Raw genomic sequence first — 17,009 nt, 5'->3', positions numbered from 1 at the left:
GATAAATGGGGGTGAAATGACAGAATCCATAGGATGAAATCCAGCTTGGGATATATACAGTACTGCTGTGACCTACAAATATTCTTGTCCAGGCTTCCTGGCTCACTGAGCAAACTGCAATTCTTCCTTCCTTTCTTTTCTTCTTTTTGGTAATAAAATATATATAACATATATTTACCATTTTAACCATTTTTAAGTGGCATTAAGCACATTAATTCACAATGTTTTGCAACCATCACCACCATCCATCTCCAGAACTTTGTCATCTTCCCAAGCTAAAACTCTGTCCCCATTAAACACGAACTCCCCATCCTCCTCCCCAGCCCCTGGCACCCATCATAACTCTAACTCCTCTAGGGACCTCCTATGAATGGAATAATACAACACATGTCCTTTTGTGACTGGCTTATTTCACTTAGCATAAGGTCTTCCAGGTTCATCTATATTGTAGCATGTCAAAATTTCCTTTGTTTTTAAGGCTAAAATCCTCTTTCAAAAATAGTAATTGGGTCCAATCAATATGGCTCAGTAGTTGAGCATCAACCTACGAACCAGGAGGTCAGGTTTGATTCCTGGTCAGGGCACATGCCCTGGTTACAGCCTCAATCCCCAATAGGGGTGGGCAGGAGGCAGCCAATCAATGATTCTCTCTCATCACTGATGTTTCTATCTCTCTCTCCCTATCCTTCCTCTGAAATAAAAACATATTTTAAAATATTACACAAATAGTAATAAAAATTACTTCTGTGGAAATAATTTAAGTTCTATTTTAAATATATAAAATTTAATTACCATCTTAATAAGTAATTGCTAAAATAGCATTTTAAATTAGACTTGAAGATGTATAAAAAAATCTTTACACCTCTTCTTCCCACTGCCCTGAACAAACAACACTCCTTCCCTCAGGCCCCCTGTGATCTTGCGCTCAGGCAGCACTGTGGCCAGCCCGCCGGCCAGCGAGGACCCCACACAGCCAAGATGGCGGCGCCCGTGCGGTGGTCTCGCAGCCTGCTTGGGCTGGCGACAACACTGGGCCCAGGCTTCCGTACCTACCGGGCGCCCCCGCCCCCGCGCCGCTCGCCTGGGCCCTGGTGGCCAGATCCGGATGATCTACTGACCCCGCCATGGCAGCTGGGGCCGCGCTACGCGGCCAAGCAGTTCGCGCGGCACGGCGCAGCCTCCGGGGTGGACCCCGGTTCGCTGTGGCCGTCGCAGGAACAGCTGCGCGAGCTGGAGGCTGAGGAGAGCGAGTGGTACCCGAGCCTGGCGGCCATGCAAGAGTCATTGCGGGTGCAGCAGCTGGCCGAGGAGCAGAAGCGTAAGGCCAGGTGTGTACGTGCGTGCGGGGCAGGGGGTCGCGCCCTTCGCGGCCCAATGCGTGAATTGTACCCCAACTGGCCCTTATCGCGGGGCTTGTGTTGCTGTAGATTTACGTGCTGCAAAGCAGACTTCTGAGTAACTGTTAAGGCGCCTACTGTGTGCAAGGCCTGTCCCAGGTGCGGAGGACGACACAGCAGGGAACAAAACATTTCAGATGGCAACAGAGCTATTAGGAAGATAAAATTTGGTGATGAGTGCAGTCGGAGGGCAGCTTTGGTTTGGGACTTGCACCTGATGTTTAAGCAAAGATCTGAATGACCACACAAGGAAATGTTCTGGGTAGAGGGAACAGCGAAGGCCCTGAGGTAGGAACGTGCTTTCAGAAACAGCCAGGCCGTCATTGGAAAGTGATGAGGTCTGGAATCAAGAGCAAAGGTCTGATTCGTAAGTAGGTCTAAAGGATTAGACTTAACCAAAGTATGGAGGCAAGACCAGGGGCATGAGGGTTGCGCCACTTTCTGGAGTGAGGAGCCAGCCAAAGCAGGCAAGGTGGAGCAGGCCATTTGTGTTCTCGGTGTTTAATGTTATTTGCACAACAGCTCTAAGAGGAAGGGGAGACCACCCTCGTTTTAGAAATGAGGAAACTGAGACCTGGGAGATGGAGTCACCAGTTCAGTCACCCAGGCAGTGAACAATGGGTATAGGATGGGAACCTCTCTCCTATCTCTGCCCCACCCCAGCTAAATAACCATCATGAGCCTCACATTTCTAATCCTTAAAATGGGGCTGTAACTGGCACCTACACACTCAGGATTGGATGGAAAGGTCCAATCCATTTCTTGTCTTTACTCTCTGCCTAGAACTGGGCCTGGCTTACAGTAGGTGGTCAGTGATGTCCCTGGGAATGGCCCGGCATGGTGTGACACAGATGGCTCACAAGACAGCTCGGTGAAATGTTAATTTGGGGTCTGCTCCTGGGGGTTATTGGGGCTTGGCCCTCTCATGCTCTCTAGGTCATACATAAATTAGTAGAGATACTGCCTGTTCACTAGATAATGGACAAGATAAATATTCCCAGTTTTTCAACTCCATGGAGGAGTTGGGAAGCAAGATGTGGGCAGACTGGAGGGTGGGATATGGGTAGATGTGTGCTTCTCTGGTTCGGTGTCAATTTCCTCACCTCCTACCCTCCTTCCCCTACAGGGAGCAGCTCATTGCAGAGAGAATGGCCAAGATGCCACAGATGATTGAGAACTGGCGGCGGCAGCAGCAGGAGCGCAGGGAGAAGGAGAAGGCAGACAAGGAGCGGCGAGCCCGGCTGCAGGCTGAAGCCCAGGAGCGCCTGGGCTACGACGTGGACCCAAGGAGTACCCGTTTCCAAGAGCTGCTGCAGGACCTGGAGAAGCAGCAGCGCAAACGCCTCAAGGAGGAAAAACAAAGACAGAAGAAGGAGGCAAGAACTGCTGCAATGGCTGCCACTGCAGACCAGGACCCAGCAGCCTCCATGGCACCCAGCTCCTGAGCTTTTCTTTCTCAATAAAACCTGCTGCCCAGCAGCCTTACTCTTGGAGAGCTGTGTCCTCTCTCAATGAACTCCTCCCCAATATCTGAGGCCAGGGAATCCCCCATCCTTCCCTGGCGCTGCTCACTAGGGGACTCTAGACCATGTTTCAGGAGAGAACAGGGGATGCAATGAGGAAATAATGTAGGAGCAGATGGCAGAGGAGAAGGCTTCTGTTTACCAACATTAATCTCCAGTAATTACCAGGAGGGGGAGTTTAGCCAAAACAGACTGGTGATGATGGGGGGTGGGGGTAGGAAGAAACAAGCCCTTTCAAGACCAAGATGGGACCGGGGCCCACTGCAGGGAATGAGACAGCTTCTGAGGGAGGATACACTGGGAGCCCCAATCTGCACAGGCTGACAGGCCTCTCTGTCCCTTCTTGGCATTCCCAAATTGCCTGTGCCCAACTAACCCCCAGAGCCAGACAAGCTGGAGTGGAAAGCCCCAGCAGGCACAGACCACAGATGGGCTTTTAAAACTTTATTCACTTCAAAACCTTTAGCAGAGACAGGGTTCTGTTCTGGGGTGGCCTTGACCTCCAGAGCAGCTCTGACGTTACCCCTTCCCCAGACAGAAGCCTGGCCGCTTCCTCCCATTGAAGTGATGCAGGCTGGAGGCCAAGGCCAGAATGTGCTCACCCCAGATGGGAAGATTTGGGCCATTCCAACAGAGGATCAAAGTTTGGGGCTCCAGCTTCCCCTCACCCTTCCAGGGTGAGGTGGTCTTAGGGGCTCTTCGGGGGATGGGGAAGCAAGCAGCCGCTTCTCCATCTGGCTGCAGAGAGCTGGGACAGAGGCCAAGAGGGGCCCATCTGTCACCCCCAGTCCTGCCAGCTCCTTGGAGCAGGAGCAGGCTGAGCTAAGGCAGGGGATGGGGGGACAGCTGTCTAGCCCAGGTCGTCTCAGGCTAAGATGGGAATAGGAGCCATTTCAGGAGGCTGGGAAGTTGGGTTGTTGTGTGTGTTTTTTAAAGATTTTTTTACTTTTTTCCACTTCTTAAATAAACATGAATATATATATATTTTTTTCTTTTATAAAACGTTTGTAGATTTGGGGGTAGGGTGGGGCAGTAGGCAGCCTGGCTTCCTGGCATCACTCATCATCAAAGTTCTGACTCAGGAGGAAGTTGGCAGCCAAGTTCTCATTTTTTTCACAGGCGAAGTAGGCCTGGATCACCAGGCTCTCTGGGAAGCCCAAGGCCTTCAACTGTGGGAAGATGGGCAGGTATGAGCAGGGGTTGAGGGGACCTGCCCACCAGTAGGGCTGCCCCTCAGCCAAGCCTCTTACCCTCTCTATAGCTTCCTTCTCCTGTGGCGTCACCTGGATGTAGTTCATCTGTGGGGCCTCCTCGCCTATGGCACCCACCTCACCCTCAATGTCAGAGATGTCTGCCAGCTCCCCAGGGGGCTCGTTCAGCATCTGGATGAACTGCTCTTGGTGCCGGCTGATTTGCTGTGAGTGACAGAGGGCAGGGGATGATGACCCAAGGCCGTTGGCCCACCTCCCCAAGTGTATTATCATAGCCCTTGTTTTCCATTCACTTAGTAAAGTATGTTGAAGGTTCCTATTCTAGCCAAATAGCAACAGTGGTGAACAGACCCTGCCCTGGTGGAGCTGATGTTCCAGGGTGGTGGGATAGGCCATAAACAAGCAAATAAATGGATAATTATTTACAATGTAAATATTGGGCTTGGCATACAGTAGGGCAGACACTGGGCTAGAAAAGACATTTTGGGCCAGGAGAGAAGGAAGTTTCCTCCAGGTAGAACATGTTGCAAGTGCAAAGGCCAAAGGGTGGGGATGCATTTGACAAGTCCCAGAAACAAGGTCCATTTGGCTAAACCAAGTAAACAAGAAAGAGGAGAGGGAAGAACAGAAAATGAGATTAGAGAGGAAAGCAGGGACCAGACCTGCTTTCTTCTATGGCCTTCTAGTGTAATGGGACACCACAGTGGTGATGGGTAAATCTGTGTACCTTTTAAAAACATTAATTCATCTGGATGTTGCCTATCTGGGGGTTCTGATAAAACTCTGTCAACTTTTATGTACGTATGACAATTTTCATTTGAATGAAGAAAGTGCTTTTTCAAGACTCTGGCTCCTAATGGAGAATGGGCTATGAGGACTGTGCAGAAACAGGCCTGGCCACCAGGCGGGAGGTGAAGTATCAGCCACAGAGCTAGAGTGCAAGGCTAGACTGACAGATGTTCTGGAAGTAGAGCAGACACGCCAGGTGATAGATAACCCCACCAGGCTGGTCCGTGTGGGGACAGAAAGGGATGGGAAGAGGGTCTGTTCTGAAAACTTAAGACATCTGGAAAGCACTTTCATGGAGGCATTAAGTCAGCCATGGAAAAGCGTGGCATCCAGAGGTCTGGCCTGATTACACAGATTTGGGGGTCACCACAGACCGAAGGCCCCAGGAGGATGCATGGGGAGGACTGAGTGCAGATAAGAATAGGTGTGCAGCCTGGGCTCTCCAGCAGCTGGAGGAGGTGAACAGGAGGAACCAGCATAAGAGACAGAAATGGGGAGAGAAGCAGCAGACGACTGGTCCTGAACTGGGAGAGGCAGGCATTCATGGAGGACCCAGAGCCAACTAGGGCAGTGGTCCTGGGTGCTGCAATGAAACCCTACTGACATGACATGTATGAAGCACCAGCTGTATGTGCAGCTGAGACACAGTCAGAGTCACAAGACCCAGAAAACAGAGCCCAAGAGCCAGAAGCTGGAGGCAGACACTCCACCAGCTGCCCGCTGCTCCAAGCCTCTGGGGTCTTCTTCCATAAGGGCAATGATGACAGTACCCACACCCTCACATGGGGATTGGGGGGATTATATAAAACATAGGTCAAAGGGAGCACCAGGGGACTGCTGTTAGTCCAATCTTCCAAGTACAGAGAGGAATGCCTACAAAGGTACTGGACCAGGCTCGTTCTTTCGGGCTTTGGTTCCCACAGGGAGGAGAGGTGCTGGCCACACTGGCTCCCTCTGAGCCCCCAGGGCCGCACCTGCAGAAGCTGTGGGTTTTCCTGGCCCAGCTGCTGAAGCAGGGCAGGCAGCAGCGCTGGGTTCTGCTGAATCACCTGCCGCATATTCTGGAACTGGGGCTGGTCCCGCAGGAACTCCAGGGGGTTCTCTCCGGCTGGCAGGAGGGAGGCATGTAGTCAGACCCCAGGCTGGGCTCCCAGAAGCATGGGGGTTGGGGAGGGGGAAGTCTGATGCCTTGACAGCAGACACCCCACATGCACACCTCCCAAGTCACTCACCTGGTTCTGTGGCCGACTGCTCAGACACTTGGCTCTCCTGGACAGAACCATGTTCTGGCTCGGGACTCCCAGGAATTCCCTGTCAGGGGTCCTATTTAGTTCTAAAGCACAGAACACCCGCTGCCTCCCTCCTGCACGCTTAGCCCTGGCAGGAGACAGGTGAGGCCCACCCATCCACTCACGTCCAGCCTTTTGTAGAAAGCCTTTCCTGGCTGGAACCACAACCCAAAGACTTTTGGGGGCAGGTTTTGCCTCCCTGACCACCCATCAAGGCACTGAAGCCCATGTACTCCGTAGAAGCCTCCCCAGGAGGCTGTACCCCCACCTCACCGTGAGTAGATACTCCACGGCTCGGTGGGGGTTGTTGTAGCTGGCTCTCAGGGCGGCCACGACCCGTTCCCGCTCATAGCCCATGGACATGATCTCCGTCAGCATCGTCTCATATTCAGAGCCAGTCACTGTGGAGGGAGCAGTGAGATCTGGGTCACCAGGGAAAGGGAAGGAGAGCCCCCAGACCCTACTGAACCCACACAAGACCCAACTGATGGCTGGAACACCCAGTCACTTCTGCCCCCAGGGACTGCCCACCCACCTAGCGTGGAGGCTGCGTCTTCCTCTCTCCCGCTGCTACCTGAAGAAGGAACAGAGCTGCAAATTCAAGAGAGAGAAATCGGACCCTGGCTTCTGGAGGTCTGCCCTCCCCCTGTGTGGGTAAGACCACATATGTGGGCAATGGAATGTGCTGGGAGGAAAGGGCCCAAATTGGGGCTGCTGCTCCCTGCCTTACCCTGACACAGACTCCGGGGATGCGGTGGGGACTGATTCCTCCGATGGACTCCTGTCCTCTCTGACGGTAGGTGGGGTATGGGACATGCCTGAGGCAGGGGCCAGCGGGAAGGATGTAGAGGACTCAGGGGCAGCAGTGGATGAGGCCTCTGGGGGTACTGAGGTGCCTGAGCTGTTTTTGGCCTGTCATACCCAGAAAAAGGGAGCAGGCATCAGTATCCCTATCAAGCCTCAACATCCAGCCACATCCAGGCCCCACCCTATTCACAGCTAATCTCTCATGGGCACACAGGCTCTAGCCGGCTCCCCAGCTAATCCATGTAATCCTCACAACCAGCATATTTCACCCACCTTGGTCACCATGACAACCACAAAGTTCTTCTCATCTATGCGATAGTCCCTGATGGGGACATCATCACTCAGGATCTTGCCAGCATAGATGAGTTTCTGTCCAGCCACAGGAAAGGCATCACGACCCTTTTCAGCTTCTATCTTCTCCTTTAGCACCTTCACCTGTAGGAAGGGATGCAGTCATTGCAAATCGAAAGATTCTCTCTTCTCTTCTAGCTTGGGGAGACGAGGCTGAAAGCCTTGATGACAGAGAAGCTAAGCTTCATAGTCAAGAATGTTAGATTTGAGTTATTTGATCACCCCAACATTCAACAGAGTATTTACAGAACACTTATAATGTTCCAGGTGCTGTTTCAGATACTGAAGACACAGCAGGAAACAAAACACAAGTACCTGTTCTCATAGAGATGTCACTCATGTGGGGAAGAGGAAAAAACAAGTATGTATTTCAGATGATGAAAAGTGTGGTGAAAAACAAAACAATTTGGGGAGTTAAGAGGGTTCCTCATTCCACACTGCAGACAGCGCTCAGTTCTCACTGAGAGCATAAGTTAATAGGGCTATCATAAATGTATATGTGCCACATTTTTAGAGCCTCACAATAATTATACCCTCATTTCATATTTAAGAAAATGGAGGCACAGAGAGATTAAGTAATTTCTCCCAAAGTCAAAGAGTTGAACAGGTAAAAAAAAAAATGTGTGTTTCCTTTTCTGCAAAAAGTGGATGTCATTGTCTCCTTCACGGGGTAGTTGTGCAAAAAGTGCCAAATACATAAACAGTCCATATGTTTGTTGGGTCCTAAATTCCCTTTTCAGCTAAAAAATCAGAATAATGCTTAGACTGTGGGCTCTGACATAAGGCAGAATCGAATTTGAATCCTACCTAACTCTGCCATTACTCGCTGTATGAGACTATGGCCAAGTTCCTTTACTCTAGGTTTCTGGATCTGTAAAGTGAGGAGACAAGAGTCCCCAATGACAGGCCTGTTTTGCAGAGTTAGTAAGATAACAGTAAAAACTCAGCGACTAGCAAAGAACAAACGGCCAACAAACAAGGACAACTGAAACTCAGACCACTTATAATCATTATCATCATCGTTGCCGTCATCAGTGGGCATCTACTGGCCGCAACTCCCAGATTCGGCCACCAACGTCCCGAGGAGACGCCTGCAAAGCTGAGAACTCAAGAGCCCCCGTCTCGGGGAGCGCAGCCCAGCCGGGCATCCGAGCCAGTCTCCCGCGCCCCGCGAGAGCGCTGACATTAGACCCGGGGCCTGGCAGGCGCCCCGGGGGTGGAGCCTGGTCCAGAGACCGGACAGTGAGCGCCGCCCCAGCCACCAGGGGTTGGCGGAAGACCATTAGGGGAAGGAGGACAGAATGTTCCGGGAAAGTCAAGCAGGTTGGGAGGAGTGAACCGGGCCCGGACCGCGCCATCCTCCCTGCCCTCCCGCCGGGATCTCTGCCTCCCCGCCCCCATACCACCCTCTGAACCCGTCACTCCCATCCCAGGCTCTAGCCTGGCTCGCACCGTCTCGTCAGGCTCCATGCGGATCTTAAAAGTCTGCTGCTGCAGCGTCTTGAGCGTGATGGTGACGGCCATGGCGGGGCCCGAGCGACGCGGCGGCCCCGGGACCCTCACACAACATGCAACTCACGCCGCCGCCATCTTAGTGCCCAGCCGCACCGCTTGCCGACCGCTTCCGGGGCAGGTGCTGCGCGCGCCGACAATCAGAGCACGTGACCGGCGCGCGCGCGCTCTCTTCCCCTTCCCATCTCCCCCGCCCTCCCTCCCACCTTGGGCTTTCTTGGGCATGCGTATGAGAGGCCCCCTCCAGGCATGCGCACACTAATTCTGCGCTGCTGGAGAGATGGATGTTCCCGGCTAAGCGAGCAGGCCTGTCACGTGGCTTCGTGCGAGTGACGCCATGACGGTTAGCAGTGACGTCATTCAGCCACAAAATGGCTCCAGCGTCCCTACTTTCACCCTTGAGTTTATGACATTGAACAAAAATGTTCATGAACTTGTTATAGAGACTTGTATTTCTCCATTGATAGTCTTCATCATTTTTGCACTTTCCAATTTAGTTTTATTCTGGTTTGGCCACCCTGACAGGAACCCTGTAGGGCCCTGAAAGTATCTTAAGACAGGAAAGGTCACCAATTAAACAAGTGAAAATTTAAAAAAAAAAAAATGCATTTGGCTGTGGAAGCAGAGCCATTTTGTGGCCTCACTCATTCATTCCTGAGAGCTGAATTTTTTGTAATGCCCCTCACTTTCAAGTTTTTGGGTCTCCCACGTCTGCTGCTCCTTTCCCAACTACTTTGCCCACCCCACTATCTCCAGCCTGACTCCAAATGTATTTAAGGAAGATGTTAATTTTCAAAGCCCCCTACACTGAATACAGAAGTCTCTCCATAAACTTGCCCTGGACATACCAATCCTGGAGGCTTCCCAAAGGTCTGGGGCTCAGTCCCAGGGCACAGGAAGGAAACTTGGAGGCCAACCCAAAGAACAAAGATGAAGGGTTGCGTGTTTTGGGGGTACTGGATGGAAGTGAGGCTGGGTTTATCTCCCAGTTTATTACTTCCCTTTGAACCTGCTCTTCTCACGGTCCCCATCCACGCCTGGAACCAAGCAGTCACCCAACCTTACTCACTGCCCGACTGTAACCGGGTCCTGCAGCTTCTCCCTTTACTACGCAACCTGAGCCTAGAAGCTTTCACAAAGCAGGCCAGGTCTTCAGTAGCAGCCTTGTGAACCCCAACACAGCAGGCCTAGGCCAGCCTCAGGAGCCCAGACCCTCCGGTCACCATCTCTGCATCAACTCAACCTCTGCACCCTCCCTTGAGGCCATCTCTCCCTTCAAGTTTAAACCCCAGCTTGCCCACTGAATACCTCCCCTGAACTGTGATTGTAACAGGAATAACTTTTATCACTAATTGCTCTATGTAGTCTTGCTCCATGATAGGTAAAAAGTACATAAAGTTGTTAATATAGATGGTATAAGGTAGTGTGTAAGGTGTGGGTTTAAATCCCTGCCCCACCTCTTATATTCTGTACCGGTCTCCTCATCAAACTGAATTGGTACTAGAATAAAAACTCACCAGTTTGGTGCAAGGACTCAGTGAGTTGTGAGTTAATACCTGCAGTATTTGTAATGGCACTTAGTCCCCCTTCTCCCAGTGCTCCTTTCCCAACTACTTTGTGGGGATAAACAAAGACCCTTGTAACTTTATGGGACATTCTGCTGTTTTAGTGGCTGAAAAACTAACCTTATTGAAGTCCACTAAGAAAAGGCCACCCTTCAGTTCCCCGATGTCTGTCTTCTCCCAGAAGGAAACACAGGAGGAAGACACAAAACTTAATTTAATAGAAACTTTGTTTGTAGTTCTTACATTCTCAGTGTGAGCTGAGCTAGAACCCACTGCCCCACCAAGTGGCCCAGTAATGGAGGCAGGGAAGAAAGGGAGCTGGTGGGGGTATCAGAGCTCAAGCCCTAGGAGCCCAAATCTTCCTCAGTGCTGGGGGGCTGAGGAATCCATCCTCTTCTCCTGCCCCCCTCTGGGCTCCAGGAAGGAGAACAGATGAAATCTTGGGCCTGGGGCTACTCCACACCCCACATGCCCCAAGGTTGGAAGGGGAACTAAGGGATCTAAAGGGGAGAAGGGGACAGAAGAAGGCAAAGATGTCAAAAAAGATGGGGGCCGACAGAGAATCAGAGACAAAACACCAATAAAAAAAAGGGGGAGGGCGGGAACAATACCAAAATCTACCCCAAATTGGAACCCGCCTGGAAAAAAGGAAAGTTCTCCAGTCTCATAGAGACATTATTTGGCGCGGCCAGCTCTGTGACGGGAGCGCTCAGGCCTCAGTCCAGCCCTGGAAGCGATGGTGTGGCCCCTACAGCTCATCCTTGGCCTGGCCAGCAGCAGCATCTTCATCCTCATCCTCATCCTTATCATCTTCGTCCTCCTCATCTTCATCTTTGTCCTCATCGTCGTCTTTGTCTGCCTCCTCCTCCTCCTTGCGCTTCTTGTCCTCCTCCTCCTCCTTCAGTCTCTGCTCCTCATCCTGCTTGTCCTTCATTTGCTTTTCTGCTGCCTGCACACAGACCACAAACTCAAGGCCTGGCCCCCCACCTGCCTGCCCTGTCCACCCCTCAACCCAGGAATGGACACTTGTCCCACCTTTGTGACTCCCCACGTCTCGTTGCCAAACTCTTCGGCATACGCTTCATCATTGGTGATGAGGAAGTTGTCAAAGATGGTACCAGACTTGACCTGGGGAGAAGGATGATAGATGGAAGGATGGTCAGAGTGGGGACACTCCGTGGCCCTGGCCTCAGGTTCCATAACCACTGCACACTGCCACAGCCTAACATTGTGATTAAAAAACAACAACAAGCTGACTGGGTTCAAAACCTATATGACCTTGGACTGGTGAATTCTCCGCATTTTAGTATCTTCATCTATATAATGGGGTCTCACCCCCTTTTGCATATATTTTTCTAGTACCTACCATGTGTCAGGTTCTAGGCACAGAAGGAGTACATCACTGAACAAAAAGAAAAAATGTGGTCCCTCTGAAGCTTATTTTTTAATGTGACTATCTAACCACTTTTTAGGTCATTGGAGCAGTTAATGAGTTGGTTTAGATAAAGTTTCTTGAAGAAGTGCCTGGCACAAAGTATACAGAACCTCAAAGAGGTTTGTGTGTGGGAGGGGGGAAGGGGAAGGTCCTGTGATATAAACCAGGAAATTCTTCAGAAAAAGCACCATTTTAGGCTCACACCTGCCTAGGAATGAATCCCACCCTTGTCCCTTTCCTCCTGGGGATTCTGAGCACTTGAGGTCCCCTAGGGATCCTCCTGTTCCCTCTGTATCGCACCTGCCAAAGGTCTAGGCCCAGAACGGCGAAGTTTTCATAAGCATAGATAGTGCTATCAGGAGAATACTCGGGGTTGTCGATCTCTGGATGAATCCAAGTGCCCTTGTAATCTGGGTTGTCAATCTGCCGGGGCTTCCACTCGCCCTGCGGAAGGAGAAGGAAACTGGAAGGTGAGTGGAAGTCAGTGTGCTCCCCACTATGTACCCGCTCTGCTTGGAGCCCCCCAAGAACACCTTGTCCCGAGACTATAGAGTCACATCTTGACAGTTATTATCCTGGTGTGCTAGAGTTCTCGGAGAGAATCTGCTGGTCTTGATTCACTGACGAGGGCAGCAGGTGCTCCCGGTAGTGCCCAGATCAGAAACATAGGGGGAAAAAAAAGACCACCTTGTATTCTGGGTTCTGAATCACTGGTGGTTCCCACTCTCCATCCATCTCTTCATCCCAGTCCTCAGGCTTCTTAGCATCGGGGTCAGGAATGTGCTCGGGCTTGTCCCAGTCCTAAGAGTACACGAGGAGGTCAAAGCCATCCCAGCTCTCCACCACCCCTCTATAGTGGGAAGCCCCTGCCCAAGCACCAACCTCAGGTTTGGAGTCTGTAGGGTCATCAATCTTGGCCCGCTCATCCCAGTCTTCAGGCTTTGAAGCATCAGGATCCTTTATCTTCTTGGGTGGCAGGAAGTCCCAATCATCCTCCAGAGAGCCAGACTCCACCTGGCTATTGTCAATTTTTACCTCGTAGGTGTTATCGGGCCGTACGATCAGTGTATACAGGTGTGTGAATTCATCATCCTGAAGAAGGCAGGAGATGAGTGGCCCTGCTCACTGGACTGGCCTCTGAGCCTACCCCAGGCAGCCATTTGATACCACCCCCAGGCACACCTTGCAACGGATGTCCTTGTTGATGAGCACGTTCTTGCCCTTGTAGTTGAAGATAACGTGAACCTTCTTGGTCCCAGGGCCACAGATGTCAGGGCCTAGGTGAGAAGCAGGTCCAGTTAAGGGTCAGAGGTGGCCCACCATTGCCAGGCCTCCCACCCCTCTTTACAAAAGGAAAGCTTGACTCTTAAACTCAGGTTTATTAAGACTCAAAATATTCAGACCTTGACTATCTCTAAGGGACAATGAATGGAGTACTGAAAAAAAAAAAAAATCGCCCTAACCAGTTTGGCTCAGTGGATAGAGCGTCAGCCTGGGGACTGAAGGGTCCCAGGTTCGATTCCGGTCAAGGGCGTGTACCTTGGTTGCCGGCACATCCCCAGTGGGGGGTGTGCAGGAAGCAGCTGATGGATGTTTCTAACTCTCTCTCCCTCTCCCTTCCTCTCTGTAAAAAAATCAATAAAATATATTTTTTCTAAAAACACACCAAAAATCACTCTCTAGAACTCAGTATTCTCACTTGTAAAACTGGAAAACACCTACATAAGATCTCACAAATTAACAGCCTTAGATCAACAATAACAATGCAACAATTTGCTGCTGTGACTACCCCCTCAGTTTCCTCTTCAAAGGAAAGTCTGACAATGTATTTCCTAGGCTCTCAGGACTACTTTTCATGGGCTACAAGGAACCCATGGATGGGTCCGTCTCCCTCTAATCAGAGGTCAGCAACAGGGCGGGGCCCCTCACCAAACATGATGTTGTATTCAGAGTCTCCATGCATGTCAGTCTGGTCCAAAGTATCTGGAAATAGCTTCACATAGCCGCCCCCGCAGTCGATGTTCTGCTCATGTTTCACAGTAAACTGCACCACCAACGTCTGGTCCTTGTTGCTGAAAGGCTCAAATCTGGCAGACAAGGCGTAAAAGCGGGCATCCTGGCTCGTCTGCAGCCCTAGCAGAGGACAGTAGTGAGGTCACAGCTGGCCCCAATCCCCAGGGACCCTAAGAATCAAAGCTACAGACAGCCATTCCCCTTCCTCTGCCTGCCCTGCTCCTGGGGATGCCCTGGCCGTCAGTGACTAGGGCTTCCTCCAGGAGGTCCTCCTGAATCTCAGCACCCAGCTCCAGGCTCTTACCTTTATCCTTGTCCAGGTCACCATAGAACTTGCCGGCACTGAGGACGAATTTGCCAAAATCCGACTTGTGTTTGGATTCGGTCCAGCGGTCGGTCCACCCGTCTACAGTATCAGAGGGGCAGGTCACTGTGGCTGTGCTGATTCCTCCCCGCCCCCCAACCCCCTCCGCGGCCGCCCAAACATATCGACAAACTGCTGCAGACAAGGCAGGAAATTCCCCGAGTGCCCGACCCCAACCTCCAGTTTGACACCTCCTGTAGCTTAAGATATCTTCGGACGAACCCCAACTCCCGCCGCGGGAGGCCGTTGCGCCCTCCATACTCCCCAGGGACGCGGAAAAGAAGTATCGCCTGCGGCTCTAGTCCCCGAGGCCACCGTGTTGGCCCTCTGAGCAGTAATTACAGGCGACAACGCAGATCTGGGCTGGGGGGCCGGTCGCGTCGTCGGAGCGGCCTCGAGGCGGGGCCAGGCGTTACCTCCGTCCAAAAACTGCTCCTTGAAGTAGACGGCGGGTTCGGCAGCGACGAGGCCGAGAAGGCCGAGCAGCAGCGGCACGGGTAGCAGCATGGCGGGCCGAGGGGGCGGCGGCGCAAAGCGGGCCCTTTAAGTCACCTCTCAAAAAGCAGCTCTGCAGCAGGGACAGGCGCTGCCGCTGGCCGTGCGTTTTTATACACGACCGCCCTTCAAACCAACCTGGCCCTACCTCTTAGCCCGCCCCTCATGCCTTTTCATTGGTTAGAAGCCACGGTTCTGACTTTCCATTGGGCCTTCCTCAGTTCAGCATGTTAGGCTGTGCCTCGGAACGCTGGGTTCCCAGATGGCCGATTTCTATTGGCCGCACCACTGGCCAATGAGGGTCGACCACGCGTTGTGGGGGACTCCCACCGGTGGGGTAGGGGCCTCCAGCCCCTCGGGCCAGGTCATGTGACCAGACTTTGGTCCAACCCCGCCCTCGCTCGCGCGCTTAGCTCAGGATCCGGGCGTTTAAAGAACCCGCGCGAGAGCGCAGGTGTCATCCCGCAGGACTAGGACCCTGCTCCAGCCTTCCCTCCTCCTATCCCCTCTGCAGGGAGGTGTGAGCAAGGTGTTCTATCCTGCATTTGGAGAGCACCCCATACGAGGCGCCGTCTCTCTCAGCCTCTGTCCCTCTCCCACCGCACCTATTGCTCCACCCCCAGGATGAAGCAGAGGGCACCAAGGGCTTGGGCTCTGGGTCTTCACTTCACACTTCACCCCGGCGCCACGGTCATGCAGAGAGAATTCTAGCTCTCCCCTCTGCGGTCCCTCGTGCCTGGCACCCTGGACGACTGCTGCCGCGTGACCTGGGGCAAGCCACTTAGCCTCTCCAAAGTCACAGGAGCTCCTGAGAGGCCGGGAAGAGCGACCCTGGGCAGCGGCTGTCCTGTAGAAATGCTTTCAAAGCTTTTAGGATATCCTGGGACAGGGAAGGAAGCCCAGAAGGCTCGAAGATGTGACTATAGGCTGTGATTGCTAGAGCCCGGTAAGGTTGTCACCCTAATTACAGCCTGCCTCTCCTTGACTACCCCGCCCCCACCCCCACCCCCACCCCGTCCCCAGTAAATGAAAGGGGTCGCTGCTTTGTGGTCTTCCACAAACGGCCTGGCTTTTGCAATTAAACGGCCAAAGATGAGAGAGAGCAGGGGGTTCCGTTGGAGAGGAAGAAAGTAGACAGATGGTAAAGAAGATAAGATCTAAGGGAGAGAGGCAGGACTCCTGAGTCCAGAGTCTTCTGAAGCCAGAGTCAGATGTCTGACAGTGTGGAACACCAGCTGCCTGCCTCTAGTCTTCAGGAAGGAGGTGGGCGAGGGGGTTTCCCAAACTCTGAACAAAAAGGCCCCGGATCTGGGAACTTGGGAGTGAACTGAGGAATGGGGGGAGCTGGGGAATCCTGGCAACAGGGCAGGGCTGGGGAGCTTTCCCACTAGTGGTGGGAATTCAGAAAAGGGAGGATTGAGGGGTTTTGGAGAAGATGGGATTCTGCCCCGCCCCCCAGGCTGTATGGCCCAACCTGGCCCCCTCAGAAGGAGTCCCAAGTCTGGGGTGATCACTCCAGGCCTGCCACTGACCCTCCTGTCTGCCCTCCCTTCCACTAAGTGCCATGGACACGAGTTTGGTGTTTCCTGTCTGAGGGTAGACTCTGTGCCGTCTTGTTCACTTCACCATTCCCGGGTGTCCTGCAGCACCTGGCACAGAACAGGCTTAAAACCCACTTGATCTGTGGTAGAAGGAAGGACTCTTGAGGACTTTTTTTTTTTTTTGTAATGGGAAAAGTGCTTTGAAGGAAAGGAGGGACTTTGAGGAATGTATTCTGATTTTTTTTTTTTTTAATCAGGACTTCACTGTAGGGTCATGATTGGGGGAGTATTAGTAACCCCATTTTCTAGGTTCAAATAACAATTGTGATGGTTAAGTGAGTAAAGGCATACTGCTTAGAATAGTGCCTGACACACAATCCACACTCAATTTAGTATTAACAAATACTGCATACATGTGTAGGCACTATTTCACAATTCTTACAGTAAGCTGGGCTCATATTATCCCCATCCAGATGAGGAAACTGAAACAGAAAGATTAAGAGATTTGACCGAGTGACATAAATGGCAGACCTGGGATTACAATGTACTTGTGCTGTCTAGTAGTCTTCACTGACCATATGGGACTGTTGACCATTTGAAATGTGGCTGGTCTGAACTGAAATGTAAATGTAAAATACACATCACATTTTCAAGGCTTAGTATGGAAAAAAGAATGTAAAACATTTCATTAGAAATGTTATAAAGTGTTGCCCTAGC

General features: G+C 51.9%; 3 protein-coding genes across 4 annotated transcripts; 1 reads left to right on the top strand and 2 right to left on the bottom strand.

Moving 5' to 3' along the window:
• Positions 1-940: 940 nt before the first annotated feature.
• Positions 941-2,890, top strand: GADD45GIP1 (GADD45G interacting protein 1). Its single transcript, XM_079770988.1, has 2 exons — positions 941-1,328; positions 2,524-2,890. The coding sequence occupies exons 1-2, from the start codon at positions 979-981 to the stop codon at positions 2,840-2,842; spliced, it is 669 nt and encodes a 222-aa protein (XP_079627114.1). The 5' UTR covers positions 941-978; the 3' UTR covers positions 2,843-2,890.
• A 132-nt stretch (positions 2,891-3,022) lies between these two features.
• Positions 3,023-8,989, bottom strand: RAD23A (RAD23 homolog A, nucleotide excision repair protein). Of its 2 annotated transcripts, XM_079770987.1 has the most exons (9): positions 8,820-8,906; positions 7,290-7,451; positions 6,940-7,121; positions 6,745-6,800; positions 6,483-6,610; positions 6,153-6,231; positions 5,895-6,028; positions 4,171-4,335; positions 3,023-4,089 (listed from the first exon to the last, which is right to left on the bottom strand). In XM_079770987.1, exons 1-9 carry the CDS (start codon positions 8,889-8,891, stop codon positions 3,976-3,978), a joined length of 1,092 nt encoding a protein of 363 aa, XP_079627113.1. In that variant the 5' UTR covers positions 8,892-8,906; the 3' UTR covers positions 3,023-3,975. The 2 variants fall into 2 exon arrangements, with proteins under 2 accessions (XP_079627113.1, XP_079627112.1); XM_079770986.1 differs by having other exon boundaries at positions 3,023-4,335; positions 8,820-8,989.
• Positions 8,990-10,640: 1,651 nt separating this feature from the next.
• CALR (calreticulin) lies at positions 10,641-14,853 on the bottom strand. Its single transcript, XM_079772626.1, has 9 exons — positions 14,673-14,853; positions 14,197-14,298; positions 13,809-14,012; positions 13,062-13,156; positions 12,762-12,971; positions 12,567-12,680; positions 12,180-12,323; positions 11,480-11,572; positions 10,641-11,393 (listed from the first exon to the last, which is right to left on the bottom strand). The coding sequence occupies exons 1-9, from the start codon at positions 14,761-14,763 to the stop codon at positions 11,193-11,195; spliced, it is 1,254 nt and encodes a 417-aa protein (XP_079628752.1). The 5' UTR covers positions 14,764-14,853; the 3' UTR covers positions 10,641-11,192.
• Positions 14,854-17,009: the final 2,156 nt, after the last annotated feature.

The sequence above is a fragment of the Cnephaeus nilssonii genome, assembly GCF_951640355.1.
Source record: "Cnephaeus nilssonii genome assembly, chromosome: 5".
NCBI classification, from domain to species: Eukaryota; Metazoa; Chordata; class Mammalia; order Chiroptera; family Vespertilionidae; genus Cnephaeus; species Cnephaeus nilssonii.
The sequence above is the reverse complement of the archived record's forward strand: the minus strand, read 5'-3'. Positions and strand labels throughout refer to the sequence as shown.